This window comes from Macaca fascicularis, chromosome X (assembly GCF_037993035.2).
Source record: "Macaca fascicularis isolate 582-1 chromosome X, T2T-MFA8v1.1".
In the NCBI taxonomy this organism is placed as follows: Eukaryota; Metazoa; Chordata; class Mammalia; order Primates; family Cercopithecidae; genus Macaca; species Macaca fascicularis.
This window is the reverse complement of record NC_088395.1, coordinates 158,195,855-158,214,585: the sequence shown is the minus strand read 5'-3', so window position 1 is coordinate 158,214,585 and position 18,731 is coordinate 158,195,855. Positions and strand designations below refer to the sequence as shown.

Sequence of the window (18,731 nt, the reverse complement as noted above, 5' to 3'; positions counted from 1 at the left end):
TTGCAAGGGGTGCAGCTGGGCAAATGATCAGAGGTGACAGAAACAGAGCCTCTCCCATCCATCACTTCATCAAAGAGACAAGAGCCAGGAGGAAGACCCTCCTGAGTGAGGACCGAGGGTCCAACTACCCCACACAAAGGGGCCACAGAATCCAGCAAGCCTCTCCTGTCAGCCCTGGAAGACCCTGGCAATATTGTCACCCCGAACACAACCCTCCCCTCACTGTCACCTAGGAAGACTCCGAGTCAAGAGACATGGTGTAAGGGGGTCAGACATCCTCAGCACAAAACAGGGGTCCAGGCTTTTCCAGGCACCAAAGTCGAGACTGAAAAACCCCATCCACACCCCCACCACGACCCACAGTCCCACGATCCCCATCCCAGTCCCCACCTCCACGCCCCTCCCCACACTCATCTTCACCACCAACCCTGCCCCAACCCCATTATCACCCCCTCCCCACCCCACCCGGACTCCCACCCCCACTCCCACCCCAACTCCGGTAGAATCCACTCTGCCCCTGCTGTCAACCCAAGGAAGCCCCAGGGGCCGGATGTGACGCCACTAACTTACGCCTCAGGGATCAGAGAGAAGCGAGGTTCTCGTTCTGAGGGACAGGCTTGAGATCGGCTGAAGAGAGCGGGCCCGGGCTCTGTGAGGAGGCAAGGTGAGAGGCTGAGGGAGGACTGAGGACGCCCCCAACCCAGAGAGAAAGCCCTAAATAATTCAGCGCCGCCTCTGCTGCGAGCTCTGGACCACCTGAGGGCAGACTTCTCAGGCTGGGTTGTCACTCCCCACCCCCGCCCCCACTCTCTCTCGCCGCTTAAGCCGCAGGGGACTCTGGGAGTCAGAGCTTGGTGTGACCAGGGCAGGGCTGGGAGCCACCCCTAGGTTCTGCCAGCATCAAAGTCAGGACGCTTAGAGAGGGCTCTGCCCCTGATATCAGCCCTGGGAAGCCCCGGTCATGGCGACCAGGAATGCAAATTCTGACGTCGGTATCTGGGGCTGACGGAGGGAAAGGGATATTGGTACCAAGAATGTGGCTTCAGGGGAGCAGAGGGTGGGCCCAGACCCTGCTGGGAAATGAGGGAGTCATGAAGGGATCCCAGGACAGGGTGCCCACCCCACCCCTGTCTCAGACTGAGATGCCTCCTCACTTGGCCTCAGGAATCCAAGGGATGGTGACTCAGGTCAGCGGCGGGGGGGCGGGGTAGAGGAGAGCAACCCTGCCAAGAGCCAAGGGGAGGAAGAAGAGAGAGGACTCAAGGGACCTTGGAGTCCAGATCAGTGGGGACCTCAGCCCTGGGCGGTTTCAAGCACGGTGGCCCATGTGATGTGTCTTTGCTGTGCCTTTGGGGTGTCAATGAGGAGAGGGCTACAGTCTGAGGAATGAAGCCTCAGGTCATCAGAGGGAGGAGTCCCAGAGCCCTGAGGGAGGACTCAGCAGATCCCCGCATCTCAGAACTAGGAAATCTGTCCCTCCTATCAGCTCTGGAACCTCAGGCAGGACTCTGAGGAAGGGAAGTGGCCCCCACTTTCTCACTGGGGATCCCAGGGACATGGTAGCCTTGGCGTACAAGACTCATACACGGTTCAGCAGGAGGGAAAGGGCTGGGCCCTGTCGGGAGTAAATCTGAATTTATTTGGGAGGACACCCAAATAAAGAAAGTCTCCATCCCGTCCCCCTCCCCTCTCCACTCCCCCCCGCCAAATCTCCTCCTTCTGTCAGCTTTGGGAATCCCATGCAGGTGTCAACGTGTGGTGCCCCTCCTCCATTTCTGCCTCCCGGGTCTCAGGGTGATGAGGACCTTGGTCTGAGGGTTGCTGAGAAGTTATCACAAGGTTCCACACTTGGTCAACAGAAGGAGGAGTTCCAGAATCTGCAGGACCCAAGGTGTGCCCCTTAGTGAGGACTGGAGGTACCTGCAGCCCAGAAAGAAGGGATGCCACAGAGTCTGGCTGTCCCCTATTCTTAGCTCTGAGGGGACCTGATCAGGATTGACACTAAGTGGCAAGCTCAATTTTGCCACAGGCAGGAAGTTGAGGAACCCTCAGGGAAATGGAGTCTTGGTGTAAAGGGGAGATATCCGCCCTGGACACCCCACAGGGGTGACAGGATGTGGCTCCTTCTTATTTTTGTTTTGGAATCTCAGGGAGGTGAGAACCTTGCTCTCAGAGGGTGACTGAAGTCAACACAGGGAGCCCCTCTTTTCTACAGACACAGTGAGTCGCAGGATCTGACAAGAGTCCAGGTAAGGAACCTGAGGGAAATTTGAGGATATCCCCAGCCCATAACACAGATAGGGGCCCCACAGAAATCTGCCATGACCCTACTGTCACTCTGGAGAACCTAGTCAGGGCAGTCTGCTGAGGCACCCTGTCTTATACAAGGATCACTGGTCTCTGGGAGGGGGAGGTGTTGGTCTAAGGGAGCTGCACTCGGGTCAGCAGAGGGAGGGTCCCAGACCCTGCCAGGAGTCAAGGTGAGTACTGAGGGGACACCATTCTCCAAACGCACAGGACTCAGCCCCACCCTGCCCCTCCGTCAGCCACGGGAATTCACAGGGAACTGTGGGTAGATGGACTCCCCTCACTTCCTCTTTCCATGTCTCCTGGAGATAGGGCCTTGGTTTAAGGAAGTGGCCTCAGGTCCACAAAGGGAGGGTCCCAGGTCCTATCAGGCATCAAGATGAAGACCAAGCAGGCTCCTAACCCCAGGACACATGGACCCAGCTGAATATGGCCACCTTTTGCTGTCTTTTCTGGGAGGACCTCCGCAGTTGTGACCAGATGTGGGTCCCCTCATGTCTTCTATTTTGTATTAGGATGTAAACTTTTGATCTGAGAGTTTCTTAGACCAGCAAAGGGGCAGGGTCCAGGCTTCTCCAGGAGAAAGGTGAGAGCCCCTGTATGAGCACAGAGGGGACTACCCACCCCAGAGTAGTGCGGAACTCACAGAGTCCAGCCCACCCTCCTGACAACACTGGGAGGCTGGGGCTGTGCTTGCAGCCTGAACTCTGAGGGTCCCTCAGTTCCTCTTCCAGGAGCTCCAGAGACTGTGAGGTGAGGCCTTGGTCTAAGGCGGTGTTTTCAGGTCACAGAGCAGAGAGGGCCCAGACAGTGCCAGGAGTCAAGGTGAGGTGCATGCCCTGAATGTGTACCAAGGGCCCCACCTGCTCCAGAACAAAGTGGACCCCACTGCATCAACTCCAGCTACCCTACTGTCTGTCCTGGAGCCTTGGCCTCTGCTGGCTGCATCCTGAGGGAGCCATCTCTCACTTCCTTCCTCAGGTTATCAGGGGACAGGGAGACCAAGAGGTCAAGAGCTGTGGGACACCACAGAGCAGCACTGAAAGAGAAGACCTGTAAGTTGGCCTTTGTTAGAACCTCCAGAGTGTGGTTCTCAGCTGTGGCCACTTACACCCTCTCTCTCTCCCCAGGCCTGTGGGTCCCCATCGCTCAACTCCTGCCCACTCTCCCACCTGCTACCCTGATCAGAGTCATCATGCCTCGAGCTCCAAAGCGTCAGCGCTGCATGCCTGAAGAAGACCTTCAATCCCAAAGTGAGACACAGGGCCTCGAGGGTGCACAGGCTCCCCCAGCTGTGGAGGAGGATGCTTCATCATCCACTTCCACCAGCTCCTCTTTTCCATCCTCTTTTCCCTCCTCCTCCTCTTCCTCCTCCTCCTCCTCCTGCTATCCTCTAATACCAAGCACCCCAGAAGAGGTTTCTGCTGATGAAGGGACACCAAATCCTCCCCAGAGTGCTCAGATAGCCTGCTCCTCTCCCTCAGTCATTGCCTCCCTTCCATTAGACCAATCTGATGAGGGCTTCGGCAGCCAAAAGGAGGAGAGTCCAAGCACCCTACAGGCCCTGCCAGACAATGAGTCTTTACCCAGAAGTGAGATAGATGAAAAGGTGACTGATTTGGTGGAGTTCCTGCTCTCCAAGTATCAAACGAAGGAGCCGATCACAAAGGCAGAAATACTGGAGAGTGTCATAAAAAATTATGAAGAACACTTCCCCGTGGTGTTCAGTGAAGCCTCCGAGTGCATGCTGCTGGTCTTTGGCATTGATGTAAAAGAACTGGACCCCACTGGCCACTCCTTTGTCCTTGTCACCTCCCTGGGCCTCACCTATGATGGGATGCTGAGTGATGTCCAGAGCATGCCCAAGACTGGCATTCTCATACTTATCCTAAGCATAATCTTCATAGAGGGCTACTGCACCCCTGAGGAGGTCATCTGGGAAGCACTGAATATGATGGGACTGTATGATGGGATGGAGCACTTCATTTATGGGGAGCCCAGGAAGCTGCTCACCCAAGATTGGGTGCAGGAAAACTACCTGGAATACCGGCAGGTGCCTGGCAGTGATCCTGCACGGTATGAGTTCCTGTGGGGTCCAAGGGCCCATGCTGAAATTAGGAAGATGAGTCTCCTGAAATTTTTGGCCAAGGTAAATGGGAGTGATCCCAGATCCTTCCCACTGTGGTATGAGGAGGCTTTGAAAGATGAGGAAGAGAGAGCCCAAGCTAGAATTGCCACCACAGATGATACTACTGCCATGGCCAGTGCAAGTTCTAGTACTACAGGCAGCTTCTCCTACCCTGAATAAAGTAAGACAGATTCTTCACTGTGTTTTAAAAGGCACGTCAAATACCACATGATCTCACTCATATGTGGAATAAAAAAAAAAAAGTTGATATCGTGGAAGTAGAGAGTAGAACAGTAGTTACCAGAGATTGGGGAGAGGAAGGAGAAGAGGGGCTTGGAAGCAGTTAGCCAACATGGAAAATTACATTTAAACAGGAGGAATAAATTCTAGTGTTCTGTTGCGCAGTAGGATGACTATAGTTAACATTAAGATATTGTATATTACAAAATAGCTAAAAGGAAGGCTTTTCAATATTGTCACCACAAAGAAGTGATAAACGCATGAGGTGATGGATACACTACCTGATTTGATCATTATACTACATATACATGAATCAGAACATCAAATTTTACCTCATAAATATCTACAATTGCATGTCAGTTTTTTGTTTTTGTTTTTTTTAATTTACGAAAACAAATGACAAGAGAAATCAATGAAGTATGTAGTGGAGGGCCAGGCTGAGGCTGAGGAAAATACAGTGCATAACATCTTTGTCTTACTGTTCTCTTTGGATAACTTGAGAACTTCTTTTCTTTTCTTCTTGGTATTTCTTCTTCTTCCGCTTCCTCTTCCTCCTTCTCTTCTCTCTTCCCTTCTCTTCTCTTCTCTTCTCTTCTCTTCTCTTCTCTTCTCTTCTCTCTTCTCTCTTCTCTCTTCTCTCTCCTTCTCCTTCTTCTTTTTTTTCTTTTTTTTTTTTTTTAACAGAGTCTCACTCTATTGCCCCGGCAGGAGTGCCCGGGCAGTCTAAGCTCACTGCAACTTCCGCCTCCTGGGTCCTGGGTTCAAGCGATTCTCCTGCCTCAGTCTCCTGAGTAGCTGGGATTACAGGTGCATGCCACCATACCTGGCTACTTTTTGTATTTTTTAGTAGAGATGAGGTTTCACCATGTTGGCCAGGCTGGTCTCGAACTCCTGACCTCAGGTAATTCGTCCGCCTCAGCCTCCCAAAATGCTGGGATAACAGGTGTAAGCCACTGCACCCAGCCTCTTCTTGGTATTTTAAAATGTTGTTACTTTTACTAGAGAGTTTATGAGCTTCAGAATCTAAGGTCACACATTTATTTCTGTTTATCCAGTTTAAGAAAGAGTTTTGCTATTCTTTAAACAAATTGGGAACCCTTCGATCTTATTTGTAATCTGTAATAAAATAACATGGAACTAGAATAGTAATTTTCTTGGACATATAAAAAATAGTAAAATAGAGAAAATAATGTTAAGTGTTAGTATTTTTATTTGTTTATTATTTTTATTTTATCGTCCTGCAAAGTTAAAAGTTATATCCCTGGATCTTTGTTAAGTCGAAATTAAACTGTAATAAATGAAACCTTTGCTCACTGGTTCATTTTTTTCCCCAAACATCCACTGAGCATCTGGTCTTTGGAAGGCCCTGGGTCTGTAGTGGAAATGTTAAATCAGAACCACCTTTACCCATAGGGTGGTAGAGTCTAGGGGCTACAGTCAAGTAATAAGGTGGTGAGATATCCTCTAAGACCTAGAGGAAAAGTAAGACAGGGATGAGAATATTGGGCTGTAGGTGACAGTGGTCACGTACATCTCCTGAGCCAGGACTTTTGGGGCTTTGAGAAACTGCAGTTCCTTCTGGTGAAGATGAATCCAAAGAAGCTGGGTGGTGCCAGGGTCAGAGCCTCACATAGTTGAGAGAGAAAATCCTGGGATGTAAAACTGCTCTGAGCAGTTCCTTTTGGGTGGTGGATGAACAGAGAAGAGTCCACCTGGGGCAGGAATGGAAGGTGTTCTGCACTCTTGTCTCAGTGCAGTTGAACATAGCACAATAACTAGGTGATAGATGCTCATCTTATGCAAGGGTCTCCTGAGAGATAAGGATCTCATAATAAATAAGCCTATGAATTGATGCCTAGAAGTTAGCTGACTCCATTAGAGAAACATTTTAATTGGGTCATTTTTTATGTAATTTGTACAACACTAAGCAAGGGCTAGAATTTGGTGACGAAATGAATGAAAATCATGATTTGGATGGAAAAGAACCTTGGAGAGAGGGAAGGAGTTGATACTTGAATCATATTCCATGAGCTTTGAGCAGCATCCAGCAGGGAGAAACTCCTGCACATGAAATTTTGAAAATACATCCTCTTAAGAGGGAAAATTTACAGAGTTTTATTTATGAAGCAACATTTGTGACTGATTTGGGATTCCATGTCCCATTGAGCTGCATATTCTGAGATGTACTGGATAATAATGACAACAAAAAATGCTGAGTAGACTGTGGTGGGATTTGAGGTCAAATAATATTAGAAATAACAGCCATCTGCCATTCATTAAACTTCTAAATATGCCAGGCCCTAAGCCAGGTGCTTCACTTATATTGCTCATACTCCAGTAGTCCTATTGGACAGGGCTTATCACACCTGCTTCACAGATAAAGAACCCAAGGCTCACAGGGCTTGGGCATTTCCCAGAATCACATGGCTAGTAAGTAACAGGGCTGAAACCAGACTGCTGGTCTGAATTTCTGTAGATCCCATGCTGTTCCCACTCCTCCCAGCTTGAGGCCGACCTCCTGAATAATACTTCATTTCTCTTCTCAGCACTGTACTATATCTTTCAGGTGACAAAAATAGGAACTCTGAGTCCAAAGTATCAGTAGTAGGCCTAGAGAAGGTGACAATGAGAATCAAACACCATTTCAGGGCGGCCTGTGGACCTTATTAATCCAGGGACCTCCTGTGTCAATCCCCAGGGTTCCTTGAGAGCTGACTCTACCCAGGAGCTGGCACTTCTGTTCAGAGCCAGCACTTCCCCACATTACAGCACCCTTTCCCTGGTTGTCCCCAGTGTTCCCTCCTGTGAAAATCTGGAACCTGGCCTGCTGCATAGCTTGTCACTGTGGTCTCTGCTAAAGGCTGTGCCCAGAACACAGTAGAGAAGCCCAGAATCGCCTGTTCTCCCTGTGACACAGAGTGTGCCTACACCCTGCAGAAGTACTCTGAGTGTTCTGCCCCATTCCGGGAAATCTCTCTTATAGCGGATGTCTAAATATCAGTGCCCAAAGCCAAATTTATGTAGAAATTTACGTTGAAAGGGCCATTCAACTTCTCCTCTGCTTTCAAAGGATTTGGTCAGGAGCCAGGGAAGGAGAGCAGACAGGACATCCTCGGCTGGCAAGGGGCGTTAGGAGGATGCAGGGAAGAGCAATTACCAGAGTCCATGAGAGAGACCACATGTGAAATCAAGTCCACAGAGCCCCAGGCAGGCTGCCACTCAGCTCTGAATCCAGATTTCAGCCCCGTGGGGGCAGAGACCTGAGGGAGAGAAGTGGGAAGTGGTGAAGGAGGACAGGGCAACAAACACGGATAGACTTGGGAAATCTGGACACCATCATCGTCAACAGGATGTGGCTCTGTGATCTTAATGGGCAGGACTGTTGGCTGAATGCATTAGCGGCATGCTGGACACCTTATGCTCTTTCAAGATTCCCCTCCCTCTGTCAGGAAGAATATGGCTGGCTCCCTGCATCATTCTGGGCGAGCTACTTCTCTTGACAACTCCAGTGGCCCTGTGCACCCTTGCCAGCATCCCAGGGCTGGGACCTGTCTTTATGCCTACTGGGGCTGGTGAATTATCCCCTGGGGACTCTCCATAGAGGTTGGGCTATGTGTGTGGGTTGCTGACTGATGATCAACAGCTGAGACTCACCAGGAATGCCAATGATCAGTGGAAGGTGGTAGTGGGGCTGCATGGAGGGGAAATTGGAGGAAGAGTGCCCTGCGACTAATCAGCTCAGACTCTGCAGATGAAGGGTTTGTGTGGACATGCCTTGAAAATAATCCAGCTGGTATCCCTGACTCATATGGCCTCCTGTGTCTTCTGAGCTCTTGGCACACAAGGGGACAGGTGTCTTGGGGTGTAATCACTGGCCCGTGTTGCCACCAGACACTGTCTGGGGTAGAGGGCTGGCCAAAGGTGTGGACATGGGCAAGTTGGATGGAAACCCTGTGGAGATTGCAGCCTTCATTGTTAAACTGACAGAACATGTGGGGTCCAATGCAAAAAGCATCATGCACCATCCTGCTGGGAGCATCCTCACCTCCAAGACACTGTTTGGGCCTGAGGAGAAGTCATCTGCAGTGACTCTGTCATGGTATTTTCCACAAGAATTCTGAACTGAAGTGAGCACAGGTAAGGGAACTGTGGGTTTCTTTATGAAGGCAGGAGGCCCACACAGGGGCCGGTTCCACACTTTGAATCAGCGAATTCCCATGCCTGATAATTTCATTGATACAGTCATTCATTCATTCATTCATTCATTCATTCATTCATTCATTCATCCAGCAAATTTATTGAATACATGCTGAGGAAATATGAGGTAACAAAACAATGTGACAAGGCCCTTAATCCAGTCTGTGGGGGATGTAGGGGAGATGGTGAGGTGGTATGAGTCACTCATCTGAGTTAAGGAGGCCAGGAAAGTAGAGCCATACTTGGGGGCAGGCCTTGCACAAGAAAGGGAGGGACAGCCTATGACCAGGTCAGCAAGCTGGCCTTCTATGACACTATTGATCTGATTTTCTTCCTCGATGCTGCCTGTGTGTGAAAGCAACTGCCACTTTCTGTGCCCACCTGCCTTTGTTAATAGGGAAAGTGCTCATGGTTGGCAGATGCTTACTTCTGCTCACCTCAAGTCACTTCTACTGAAGGAACGGTTTTACTGCAAAAGCACAGGAAGAAACTTTTGGGGATAATGAATATATTTTGCACCTTCACTGTGGTTATAGTTTCATGGGACTATGTATTTGTCAAAACTCTCTGAATTGTTTCTCAGTATTTCAGAGAAAAAGTAAGCACGAAACAAGGAAAGATAGATTACCTGATTAAAATTTTAAACAAACAAACAAATAAAGATTGCATCCAATTATAGCAGAATAAACATTCCTCTCAAGTGTGCATAAAATATTTACCAAGATAGATGGTATTCTGGGCCATAAAACAAATCTTACAAATTGAAAATATTAGAAATAATAAAAAGCATATTCTTGAAGATGCTTCTTGAAGATCATAAGGTAGTTAAGCTCAAAATCAAATACAAAGATAACTGAAAAATGCTCAAATATTGTAAATTTTAAAATATGCTCCTAAATAACCTATGGATCAAAGAGGGAGTCTTAGGAGAATTTTAGAATATACATTAAGTTGAATGAAAATAAAAATATAAGTACAAAAATTTGAGGGATTCAGCTAAAGTAGTCCTTGGGGAAAATGTATAGCATATTTTAAATATTTATATTAGAAAATAAAATCTAAAATCAATAACCAAAACTTCCACTCTAGGAAACTAAAGAAAGAAGAGCAAGTTGAATTTAAAGGAATTGAAGAGGATCCCACCTTCCTCCCTTCCCAAACTCCCACCTCTTCCCTCCTTCCTCCCTCCCCACCATCCTAGAACACACACACACACACACACACACACACACACACACACACACACACACATCATTTTACAACAGGTTCTTTTTATTTTGATCACCATGGGGTGTACCCTGTGGGGTGTAAAATGTACTGTAGACCCTGTTGGCTATTTATTTGGGGTTAGACCTCTGGAAACTTTTCAGGTAAATCTGAGTTCTCTGGTCTTGCCCTGAAATTACTGGTTGCCCAGGGAGGTTTTTTGTTTTTTGTTTGTTTTCCTGGAATTCCTGAAAAGGTTTCCTTTTCCCTTCCTGGTGGTCTTAGGAACCTGAAAGGACAACATGGAGATCACAGAAGGGGACTGCTTTTGGGGAAGAGGATGAAGGAGGGGTGGGAACAGGGGCTTCAGGAGAAGGGGTACAGGCTGGGGTGGGGGTGTGCCAGGCGAGGACAGGTAGGAGTCTTGGGAGGGAGCAGTCAAGGGGAAAACTAAGAGGAGCTTCTCTCACATTGATAGGACTTAGACCTAGTTTGACAGGGGGCCTTCCTGTTCCTTTCCTCTTTGAGGTTGTCAGGTGGTTGTTCTTTGACACCTGGGCTGGAGATTTGTGATTTCCTGGTCATCTTCACCATGTCAGTGTCACTCAATCGTCTACTCCACACCTCCTGGCCTCCTTATATATACGCTCCCTTCCACAGTGACAATAGGCCATATCCATGAGCTTTGATGGATCAGTAAGCCACTGCCCAGCCAATGGTGGCTCTGAGGGGTGAGAGGCTTAGACATCACAAAGCACCACAAGGACATTGTCATGGGTGGGAGAGGGGAAGGGGCATGGGGAGAGGGAAGAGGGGAGTCTGATGACAAAGCCAGGATGCTCTGATTGAAGAAAAAGGGGACATTTCTTTAGCACTCCTAAAGAACTTTCCCAAACTGAGTAGCGGTGCTCCTTTCCTCCCATGTTCAACTTGGGTGGGTCACATGGCAGGGAGAGAGTAATTCCTCTAAGCCTTTTCCCAAAGTCACCTCATTTCAGTGCTTCCTTCTGTGTTCTCCCACCATTATCTAGTTTTTGTATGTCTTACCAGAAATCTCTCCAAGGTAATCTGACTGTGTTTAAATATATGTGTAGATGTGAATCATCCTACTTCCCTCCTAAAAATTTCTCTTATGCATCTTGAGGACCACTCACTTGCATACTACCAAGGAATTTTCCATATTACCGATGGAAAAGTATCTTTAGAAGTCTCCTGGGGTTTCAGTTTTCCCCAGTCTGAAATCACGGCGTTCAAGCTGTCAAACTCCAGTGAACACGCTTGTTCCACTGGATATCTTATGTGTCTTCTTTCAACTGTGGGGTCATGCTCATCTCAGTAGATGTAGTACCCAGGCATGGATTTTAACAGTGTAGAGTGAAAGAGGCAGATTTTCATGCCAGAAATTATGCAGGATATTTGCATGTAGGAAACTAAAACCTAAGACTGACGAGTTCATGGAACAGGGCAGTGTTGAGAATAGTTCAACAATGTGCCTGAGGTTCTGTCCAGTGTAATAGGTTTTTTTTTAAAAGCCCTTCATATTGGAAAGGGACAAATAAAACTGTCTTTATCTGCAGAAAATAAGAGTATATAGAGACAATTCTATCTATCTAAAAAAAGCTTCTACAACTAATAAGAGTTTAGCAATGTCGCTAGATATAGATCATTATACTTGTGGTTTTATACTAGCAGTGAGCAACTGGCAATTGAGACAAAACCAACGCAATTTAAAATAGCATTAGACAATAAATATTAAGTGGATAAATATGACAGAAGATGTATCAGATCGATCAATGGAAAACTATAAAACATTAGGGAGATAAATTTAATGAGGATCTAAGTAAGCAGAGACATAAACTTTATTCATGAGTCAAAAGACTGAATATTAATATGTCACTTGCCCTCAAAGTTTTTGATAGATTCAATGCAATAAAAATCAAAATTCCAGAATTGTTTAAACATAAATTGAGAGGCTGACTCTAACATTCATATAGAACTGTAAAGGCCCTAGAATAGCCAAGAAAACTTTAAAAAATAGAACAAAGTCGGGGGAGTTACCCTACTTCATTTCAAGGCTTATAAACTAACAATTATCAGTATAATGTGGAATTGTCATAATTATAGCAGTGTATCAATGGAAGAGAATAAAGTCCAGGAATGGATCCACATATATATGCATATATAGACAACTAATTATTGATAAAGATGCAAATGAAGATTAGAGGAGAGAAATGAGAGTGTATTCGACCATTTGATCTGAAACAATTGGATATCCATATGCAAAACTAAATTGCAGTCCACACTCTATCTATCTATCTATCTATCTATCTATCTATCTATCTATCTATCTATCCATCCATCTATCTATCTATCTATCGAATCTATCAATCAAGGGAGAGAGAGAAAGAAAGATATTTTAAGGAATTGTCTCAGGTGACTGAGGTCTGATAATTCAAAATCTGCAGGACAGGCCAGCAGGCTAGAAACCAATGCAGCGTTTTGATGTTCCAATCTTGTGGTAGAATTCCTTCTCCAGGAAACCTCGGTCTTTTAAGACCTTCAACTGATTGGATGAGGCGCACCCACATTATGGAGATAAAATGCTTTACTTAAAATCAACTGATTGTAAATGTTGATCACATGTACAAAATACCTTCACAGCAACAGCTAGGCTAGTGTTTGACCACACAACTGAGTACTATAGCCTAGAAAAGTTGACACATAAAACTAACCATTGCACATACCTTGCCCCATACAAAAATGTAACTCAAAATGAATCGTAGCCCTAAATGTCAAAAATACTTTTTTTCTAGGAGAAAGCAGAAGAAAAGTTTTACAACCTGGGGTTATGTCTTAGTCAGCTTTGGCTTCCATAATAAAATGGCATGGATTATTTAGCTGAAGCAACAGAAACTATTTTTTTTCACAGTTTTGGAGACTAAAAGTCACAGATAAAGGACTGGAGGGGTGGGTTTATTATTCCCAGCTTGTAGATGGCCCGTTCTCATTAAGTTCATTCTTGTCCTTTCATTTGTATATGTGCATAGAGAGAGGGAGAAAGGGGGGGGGAAGGAGAGAGAGAGAGAGAGAGAGAGCACTCATGCAAGCACAAGAGTGCTTTCTTGTGTCCATTCTTATAACCACACTAATCCTGTGGAATCGAGGCCCCACCCTTATGACTTCTTTTAATATTAATTACTTTCTTAGAGGCCCCATCTCCAAATAGAGACACCCTGGGGCTGAGGGCTTCAAAATATGAATTCGATAGAGGACATAACCATTAGCAAAGAATAAACACATAGATTAATAAAACAGAATAGAGCTCAGAAACAGACTGGCACATATATAGTCAGGTGAATTGCAACAAAGGCAATACTGGTAAAAGTATAGTTTTTTCCAACAAGTGGTGCCTGAACAATTGGACATCTAGACACAAATAATAATAATAATAATAACCTAGACATATCCTGACAAATTTCACAAAAATCAACTCAAAATACATCATAGATCTAATGCAAAATGCAAAAACCATACAACTTCTATAAGAAAGCATAAGATAAAATCTACATAAATTTGAGTTTGATGATGAGTTTTAAAATTCAGCACCAAAAGTATCATCAATGAAGGAAAAATTAGCCAAGTTGGACGTTATTAAAATAAAAATCTTAATAACAGAATATTGTCAACGACAGAGTTAACAGAATAAAAACAGAAGCTACAGACTAGTAGAAAACATCTGTAGTACATATATGTGATGAAGAACTTGTCTCTACAATATACACGACTTCTTAAAACTCAACAATAGAAAATAAACGAAAATAGTTGAAGATCTGTACAGACACTACACCAAAGAAGATATATAGAGAAATAAGCATAGTAAAAGTCCTGGACGTCCTTTGTCATTAGAGAATTGTGTACTAAAATCTGAAACCACCATACACCTATTAGAATGTCTAAAATAAAAAAAAAGACTAATTGCTAGTGAAGATGTGGAGCAACAGAAACTCTCATTCACTGATGGTGGAAATGCAAAATGGTGCAGCCACTTTGGAAGACAGTTTGGAATTTTCTTTAAAAAACTGAGCATAGTCTTACGATAAGATTCAGCAATCCTACTCCTAGGTATTTACCCAACTGATTTGAAAACTTATGCCTACATAAAAATTTGTATGTGAATGTGTACAATAGCTTGTTTCATAATCACCAAAACTACAAGCATCCAAGATGTATTTCTTTTGGTGAATGGATAAAAAAAACATAGATTAAAAAACAGAATAGAGCCCAGAAATAGACCTGCACACATATATTCAGGTGATTTATAACAAAGCAATATGCTGAAAGTATAGTCATTCCAACAAAAGTTGCATGAAAAATTGGACATCTATACACAAACAATAATAATAATAACCTAGACAAATCTTTAGGTATTTCACAAAGATTAATTCAAACTACATCATAGACCTAATGCAAAATGCAAAACTTATACAACTTCTATAAGAAAACAAGAGAAAATTTACATAACTTTAAGTTTGGTAAAAAGTTTGTAAATTCAACACCAAAAGCGAAAGTAGCAATGAGCACACGTAGCACCGAGATGTAAATTTCTAGAACCATTTCCCATTAAAAGGAACTAGATCTCTGGAGAAATGGCTTAGTTTAGGACTGGGGCAGAGCATAAACCCAATAAGCCTAGAGCATCTTGTAGTCCTAGAAATGGAGGGCTGAAGAATATGATAAAGGACATCACAGTGTTGTATTCAGCCAAATCCAGACTATGGAAAACTGGAAAGAACACAAGATCTGTTTCTTTCCAACAATAAGAAAACAGTGGCAAGAAAACAGGTCATGTGGAGCGGACCTACAGATGAATGGAAGACTTAAGGGGTATGACCAAAAAATCACTATATAATACTATATTTGGGTACTCATACAAAGAAACACAATTTTTATAAAGTATAAGTCTACCAGATAAGTGTGTAAAACAGTTGAACATTTGATAATCATTTTTTTTAGAAATGAAAATAATATTAGGTTTTTGTTTAATACAAAGTCCCTATCTTTTAAAAATATCATATTGAATTATTTAGAGATGAAATCGTATGATGTCTTAGATTTGCTCCACGTTACTCCAGCAGCTTAGATGCAGGTAGGTGAGTGTCTAACTGGAAACAGCTTTGCCATGTAGTTAAGGTTATTGATGCTGAGTGTCAGATACACTGGGTTCACTATATTAGTCTCTCTATTAATCTATATGTGTGAGGCTTTCCCTAATAAAACATTTTTATCATAAATATCACTCCACTAAAAGTTAAATCATAAGTGAAACTGATCACTTTGTTGAAACAAATAAATAAGTCACCAAACTGATCCAAAAAGAAAACCTTAGTTAAACTATACAAACTGAAACTATACAAGCTTAAACTATTCAAAGCTCAAGCTACCCTCAAACGTTCCATATTAGTCAGTTTTGGAGGCCGATTCTACTAAATGGTCAGGGGAAACTAACCACCATCTTATCTCAGCTCTTCCAACGCACACAAAATATAGACAATTGTTCATTTCGTTCTCTCAGACGAGTCCTCTTGGATTCAAAAAACAGATGAGGACCACCTCCCACTCCTGATATAAAAAACACATCAAGCAAGCTCTGTTGCATAGCAGCAAATATCATGTGTAAATTAGTATAATATTAAATGAACATATAGGCTCTGCCCAAGGAAAGAGAATATGATTCCACATTAGGAAAAAAGTTTCATTGTAATTCTTTACATACAAACTAGAGTAGAAAAAAATTCGATTGTGTCAATTGGTACAGAAAAAGCTTTTGAAAGAAATTCTATGAGTTCGTGGTAAAAATATTTAGTTAACCTATATTGAAAGATAACTTCTATTTCCTAAAATCAACAGCAAACAAATGTGAAACGTTCAAAGAATTATTAATGTCAGGAACAAGAAGTAGATGTAGGCTATTATCTCTGTGTTTTAAATCATCATTGAGACACAAAGGCAGAGCTATAAGTATTAAAATAAATAAGCTGTGTGAATATTGGAAAAATACATAATGTTTAGTGATGATACCAGTATCAGTCTTGAAAATTCAAAGGAATAGGCAAGTGGAATATTCAGGTGAATGGGCTTTCAGAAAGAGGTGTGTAACAGATTACCATAGCAAAATCAAAATGTTTGACATGCAAAAGTAATACTTAATTAGAACAAATAATAGAAAATATGCCATTTGCAATAGTAACAAAATCCAAAAATTACCTGCAAAGAATCCTAACAAAAATGTATAAGGTCTTTCTAGAGGCAACTATCAAAGTATACTGACAGATTCAGGTTAAAAGGGTCTGAAATAAAGAGGAGCATAACCTATTCATTAATGGGGAACAGAACATTGTAAAAATGTCAATTATACTTAAATTATTTACAGTTTAGTGCCTTACCTGTAGCCGCCACAATTACCATCAAATTTGGGCTGCTATTCTCTGCTTCCCAAATCAACCCTGGAAAATTATAGAAGGGAAAAAGAAAGAGAAAAAAAAAATATCAGCAAAAAAATCTAAACAACAAAACAGAGAAAGCCCTGGGTAAGACTGAAGACTATGTTGAACTGATACTTGTGTTTGGGAGTGTTGGTTGGAAGAGGGTCGGCAGCAGAGATGTAGGGTAGGTCTGTAGCCTGCCTATACGGCAGATGACTGAACGAATAAACTAAACATTTTTAAATTTCCACCTCACTTCATTGCACAATCTGAAACACCACCTCAAAACACAATGCCAGTAGCCCCAGAGTAATACCAGGACACCAGGAAAACTGTGTTGGTTAAGGCAGTATGGCTCCGGAGTTCTGCTAATAACAGTGTGTAACCAACATAGTGGGAAAGGATTTGCGTTTTAAAAAATTGTTTCAACAGAATATAAAGAATGGAACAGAAACAGAATAGAATGTCAGAGTAAATCATGCATACTAAGGGTAGGCATTCTTTCACATAAATAAATACATATATTGCTACCTACATATGTACTTGGAAAATACATAAAACATATTTCTTTGATGGAGAGAATGAATCATTTAGGACAAAATGTTTGCAAAGTCTACCTCTGGCTGGGGAGGAACCCCTGTGAGAAAGTGTGTGTCTTCTCCCAGAGGTCATTACAATCACGGGTGCTGCAGCTCCCCAGGGACCATCTGGCCTTGGACCCATAACCATGCTCTGCAAGGGGTACAGCTGGGCAAATGCTCAGAGGTGACAGAAACAGAGCATCTCCCACCCATCACTTCATCAAAGAGCCAGCAGCCAGGAGGAGGACTCTCCTGAGTGAGGACTGAGGGTCCAACTGCCCCTACAGAGAGGGGCCACAGAATCCAGCTCAGTCCCTTCTGTCAGCCCTGGAAGACCCTGGCAATGTTGTCACCCTGACCACATTTCTCAGAGTCAGAAACTTGGTCTGAGGGAAACAGACACCATCAACAGAGAACAGGGGCCCAGGCTCTGCCAGGAATCAATGTCAATAAGGAAGGAGACCACTACTATTCTTGCTGCCCTCTTTCTCCCACCTTGCCTAGTTCACAAGACAAAAGAGATAAAGCAAAAAGTTAGAAAGAAACAAAAGTAAGATAAATAGCCAGACAACCTTGGCACCACCACCCGACCCTAGGAGTTAAAAAAAAGTAATAATAACATCAACCCCTGACCTAAACTACTTGTGTTATCTGTAAATCCCAGATACTGTATGAAAAAAGCACTGTAAAACTTTTTGTTCTGTTAGCTGATGCATGTAGCCCCCAGTCACATTTCCCACGCTTCCTCGATTTATCACGACCCTTTCATGTGGACCCCTTAAAGTTGTAAGCCTTTTAAACGGCCAAGAATTTCTTTTTCAGGGAGCTCGGCTCTTAAGACGCGAGTCTGCAGACTCTCCCGGCCTAATAAAAAACCTCTTCCTTCTTTAATCCGGTGTCTAAGGATTTTTGTCTGTGGCTTGTCGTGCTACATCAGGACCCTGAGAAATGACAGGCTTCCCCACCCCCACCCCCACCACGACCCACAGTGCCATGATCCCCATCGCCACCCCCAACCCCATCCTCAACACCAAGACCGCCACCCCGCACCGCCACTCCCACCCACATTAAGGCAGGATCTGGTTCCACCCTTTCTGTCAACCCAGAGAAGCGCCAGGTGGCCCGGATGTGATGCCACTGACTTGTGCATTGGAGGTCAGAGAGAAGCCAGGTTCTTGGGTTTAGGGGCAGCTTGAGGTCGGTGGAAGGAAGCAGGCCCAGGCTCTGTGAGGGGTCAAGGCGAGAGGCTGAGAGAGGTCTGAGGACACCCCACCCCAGATAGAGAGCCCCAAATAATCCAGCACCGCTCCTGCTGCCAGCCCTGGAACACCCAGGAGCAGACTTCTCAGTCAGGGCAGCCCCCAGCCCCTGGCAGCTTAAGCCCCAGGGTATTCTGGAGACAGAAGCTGGTGTGACCAGGAAAGGGCTGGTTAGGAGAGGGCAGCGTCCAGGCTCTGCCAGGCATTAACATCAGGAACATAATGGAGGGCTGAGGGCCCCTCTCCTCTATTCCCATCCCCTACCACATCCCCATTCCCATCTTCATTCCCAACCCCATCATCACCCCCATTCCCCAACAGCACCCTCATC

General features: G+C 44.5%; 1 protein-coding gene across 1 annotated transcript; it reads left to right on the top strand.

The window, feature by feature from the left end:
* Positions 1-3,443: 3,443 nt before the first annotated feature.
* On the top strand, positions 3,444-5,910 carry MAGEA10 (MAGE family member A10). The gene has a single exon (XM_045383397.2). The coding sequence runs from the start codon at positions 3,503-3,505 to the stop codon at positions 4,613-4,615; it is 1,113 nt and encodes a 370-aa protein (XP_045239332.2). The 5' UTR covers positions 3,444-3,502; the 3' UTR covers positions 4,616-5,910.
* Positions 5,911-18,731: the final 12,821 nt, after the last annotated feature.

What these genes read in the sequence shown, in the direction of transcription:
- MAGEA10 (XM_045383397.2), top strand. Translation starts at nt 3,503, where the DNA reads ATGCCTCGAGCTCCAAAGCGTCAGCGCTGCATGCCTGAAGAAGACCTT.